Genomic DNA, 4,466 nt, shown 5'->3' on the forward strand with positions numbered 1-4,466 from the left:
GACAGGAAAAATGCCAGAGCAGTCTGGCTCCAGTTAGTGCAATTATATAGGCTATATATATAAAAAAAAGAAATCACAGAATCACAAATTAGCATTTTACAAAAATGGCTACGGTCTGTGCTGTCTATGGCTGTTCAAACAGGTCAAACCAGGAAAATCAAAGATCAAAGTTTAGATTAATATCAGTGAAGTGTAATGTGTAATTCTTAGGTGAAACTAACTGGGTCATAAGGCCTCTTTTATACACCCTCTTCATAGCTCAAGAATGTCACATACTATTTTTCAACAGTAAGATTTTGTCATTTTAAGAAAGACTGCCACTTCAGAGATACAACTTTCTTTCTGATGGCATTGTCAAATGTCTAAGCTTTAAAAATGACAGCATACATGTGACTCAGAAGTAGTGATGGCATAGTGGCGCTGGAGGATTAACGATGCGCACCACATGTTCTGGATCTTTTCTTCATGGTGCGTGAAGGGAGAGCTGGGACTTTGGGACTCAAGGCTAGGGACTCCCACAGGGAGGAGCAGCAGAAAGATGGAGAAGATTGAAAGACTCATCTGATATTCATCTTATGCTGCAATGTCTGTCCTTGGTGTGGACAGTCTCACAGTCTCAGGGGGAGGGGGAAGGTAGACTTGAGCAAATACAACATACACACAAGCCTCACATACAGTACACATTACCACACCATATCTGGCGTGAAAGTGCAAGAGGAAGGATAAAGGTTAGAGCTATTGTTATTTATTCATTTGTATGCCTGTGCACAGATGCATACTGTATGTTACTCACCTGTGATCTCCCGAACGGTGCGGAATACACCGAGTTTTTCTGGGTCCAAAGCTTCAATGTTGTGATAAACATCCCTGTGAATGAGAAACAGAGATCAGAACAACACAAACAGAATGAAAAAGAAAAAAAGCACCTTCCTTTTGTTCTATGTAGCACAACAATGTGTGATCTCCTTGATCACAGTGATGAAAAGGAGCTTTGTTTACCCATAAACATGACACTTCATAATACCAAATCAAATCAAGGCATGTGATCTTTGTGTAGCGTGTTATCTACTTGAAAAGCTCACTTAAAGAATAATGACTGATAACTTACAAAACATTGAGGATATAAATCCAAATATAATGTATGCATGTTGGCTTTGTCTTCTACAGAGTATCTCACTACAGCAAATTCCTCTTAAACCCCTTAGGGAAATATATGAGCTCATCTTTAGCAACTCACATCAATGGTGGTATATTTGGGAGCAAAAACACATACATTTCACTATTAATATTTGCTGAGGTGTGTGAGTAAAGAGAAACCATTGTCATGATTACATTTGTATTTACAAATATTGAAATTGATACTGAATTCCAAGATGAATTATATTAAATGAAATTTAATGAAATGTCAATTTGGAATTCATTCTCTATTGACATGAAATGCCCACGTGTGATTACAGTTGCATTATGTTGGCCCAGCTTTTCATTCTGATAACTTGAGCTCTTACCCTTTGATACCAGTAATAAGGAACACCAGGTTGCCATTGATTTTGGTGCAGTTGACAAATTTGTCGATGTTGCTGGAGTCCACTGTCTGAGCAGCCTGTAGGCTGGCTGTACCGATGCCATCACAAGCTGGAAGATACAGCATGACAGCAAAAGGCATTCGTTTGATTAAATAACACCAACATACAGTACTAGTACAACTAAAGAGATTCAAAGGTGCAGTGTTACAGTACTTGTAAGTATTACCAGCGCCCACTTTAGGTGAGCAACAATATTTTTGTATAACACTAAAAGTACATACAGTACATAAGTACATGAGACCATCACTGATGATGTTGCCATTCTCTGTTCCATGTGATTATCTTATTGTATTGTCTTGTGTATTGTATTACTGTATTATCTAAAAAAAGCTGCATTATCAATGAACACAGTTCTACAGGTAGGCTGGTGTGTTTGCAGTGGAAGGAAGCACATATTCCATAATCCAGCGAGTGTGCAAGTTTAAACCAAATGGGAACTTGCAAAGGCTACTGACAGCTTTGTGTGTTAACTATGGTTAAACATGTGGCAAAGGTTTGTTGTTCAATTGTTGTTTAAATGCTACATACAGTAGCATCTCCACTGCGTGCCCTATTAGAAACAGTGATGCAACAAAAATACTACTTCACTTTAACAACACATGAGGTTTACCTTTTGGGCAGATGTCAGTACAGGGAATGCACATCTTAATGCGGTTTTCCTCCACCTCCATCTTGTTACTGGGGCATGCTCTCACACAGGCGCTATGGTCCACCACAAAGTTATCTGAAAAACAATTTATTGTAAAAGTGAAACACAGATGGCTGCTGTTTGTCATACAGGAACATACAGTATAATAAGTGGCACTTGATCCAGGTAATCATTAGAAACTGTTGAAAGTGACTTTCACACACTGATGCTCTTCTTGGATGCATAGGAATTGCAATTGAAATGTAAAACTCTTGTGTTGTAGTTTCAGCAGCATGAGGACTAAAACTTTGAATTTAGGTTCATACTGTAGTTAAATTCACTACAATTAATGTAAATATATCAGCAAATATAAATACTATAATTCACATTTGAATGATAATTACAGTAGATGAATAATAATTAGAACTACTTTCAGTATATGATGTAAAATATAATGCTGCCCTTTATACTTGAAAGTAATTCACAATTTCTGTCTAACTCACAGTTTACTGTAATACTGCTTTAGTATTTTGACATTTTGGTTAGGTCCTGCTTTATTTCCTAAAGTCTCTGTTGAATTAGTAGTCCAACCCACACTGTTATAAACTCTGTTCATGCTGCACAATGTATTGCTTATGGCTGTCAGTAGTTTCAACAGGCTATTTTGTTAGGGCCAATGTAACAACAGCATAGTCCATGTGAAATTAAGTAGGACCTGAGAAATAATTAACTGCTGAGCTCATAAAAAGGCATCACTACTGTATACACTAGGCCAGATCCAAACAATTAAAAAAAGAAATTGTACATGGTTATAGTTTGTTCAGTAGTTTTTTCGAAGCTTGAATATGCACAAAAACATGACTTACATGTCTGTAGCATCAATCCAACACACTAAACATTTGAAATGGTGACACTACACATCTATATCTGTCTAAGAGCAACACTGCCTTCAGGTCCAAGTCCAACCTCCTCCCCTGCTGGTTGCCCTTTTTCCACTAATGTTTAGAACAGCATGGAGCATCCACAAGTAGCCGAGTTTTCGGCAAGTGGTTAGCTGGATGTTACACCATGACTCACAATAGTGAGAAGCAAAAGATAAAATGATGCTAAACCAGACTGCTGTTTCAAGGTAGACAGGTCATTATGATGAACTAGAAAAAGCATTTCCAAGAATGGAAATGGTGTGACTGCTGACAGCAACTGAACGCTGTTGCAGAATTAGCAAATGCAAGCAGTGATCACCATACAAATGTTTGACCAAGGTTGGAATCGAACCCACAACCTCTTGGTCATTAGACTTCCACTCTGCCTCTAGGCCACGGTGCACACACAGTTGCAGAGACTGTTGTCTGTTAATGATCTGCACACTGTCAACATCAAGAAAGCTTGAGAGTCAAGCTTGAATGACTTAGAATGAAAATTTCTGTGAATTTCAGGCTGAGAGCAGCAGTTTCAACATGAAGCAAGTTATCAGAAGTCAACAGAGGACGACTGGGAAAATAATTCACTATAATTGTTGTTGAGGCAAGATTTGAACCAGCAACCTTCAGGTCTCCAGACCAGCAAGCTAACCACTAGGCTACAGACAGAGACAGTATGTGAGGGGTAAAGAAAACCTTTGATAAGAGGATCACTGGCTTCTGCTTAAAAAAAAAAGTAAGGAATCGAACCCATGACCTCATGATCAATAAACCTTTACTCTGCCACTTCGCCACAGAGAGCACAGACATAAGCATGTTGCCATTGTAATGTGATGATGTGCTGCAAACGGTGGCAGAAGCAATTAATGCGTCTCTTAACAAACACCTGTAACCAACTGGACTACAGACAGAGTTGTGGAGAACTCTCAGCATTGGGCTGAATGAGAGCAGAGAGCTCCCTGGCTGCATTTAAAAAATATTTTAAATTATTATCTAAGTCTCTTTGCATTTTTAACCAGAATTTTAGCCAGAAGACAAGTGTGGCTACAAAACTGGAGAAAATAATTTGTCTAGAGTTTAATTTGCAGAAAAAGTTAAATATTTTAAAAAGTATAAATAGTTAAAAAGAGAAAAGTAATGCCGATAAAGTTCAAAAAAAGCTGCACGTTTTGATATATGAATTGTTGAAATAGCACAACACCTAACACACTAACCATATGGCCACAGAGAACCTGAGTTACAATGAGCTTTATACTATGAGGAATCAAAGACTGTCCAATGACAGCTGAATAATTGGAATCAAAAGTCAAGCAATGATGTGAAATGACTAAGGCA

General features: G+C 38.0%; 1 protein-coding gene across 1 annotated transcript; it reads right to left on the bottom strand.

Annotated features, from left to right (window-relative positions):
* Positions 1 to 353: 353 nt before the first annotated feature.
* On the bottom strand, positions 354 to 2,304 carry LOC146960910 (receptor tyrosine-protein kinase erbB-4-like). The gene is made up of 4 exons (XM_085771947.1): positions 2,194 to 2,304; positions 1,506 to 1,632; positions 794 to 867; positions 354 to 512 (listed from the first exon to the last, which is right to left on the bottom strand). The coding sequence occupies exons 1-4, from the start codon at positions 2,252 to 2,254 to the stop codon at positions 370 to 372; spliced, it is 405 nt and encodes a 134-aa protein (XP_085628073.1). The 5' UTR covers positions 2,255 to 2,304; the 3' UTR covers positions 354 to 369.
* Between the last annotated feature and the right edge of the window lie 2,162 nt (positions 2,305 to 4,466).

Source organism: Trachurus japonicus, unplaced genomic scaffold (genome assembly GCF_045865225.1).
Source record: "Trachurus japonicus isolate A0001 unplaced genomic scaffold, Traja_1.0 AP029846.1".
Taxonomy (NCBI): Eukaryota; Metazoa; Chordata; class Actinopteri; order Carangiformes; family Carangidae; genus Trachurus; species Trachurus japonicus.

Coding starts and splice junctions, on each gene's coding strand:
- LOC146960910 (XM_085771947.1), bottom strand. CDS start 2,254: ATGGAGGTGGAGGAAAACCGCATTAAGATGTGCATTCCCTGTACTGAC. Junction 868..1,505: donor CTTATTACTGGTATCAAAGG/GTAAGAGCTCAA, acceptor TCTCATTCACAG/GGATGTTTATCACAACATTG. Junction 513..793: donor CACCGTTCGGGAGATCACAG/GTGAGTAACATA, acceptor TCCCTGTGGGAG/TCCCTAGCCTTGAGTCCCAA.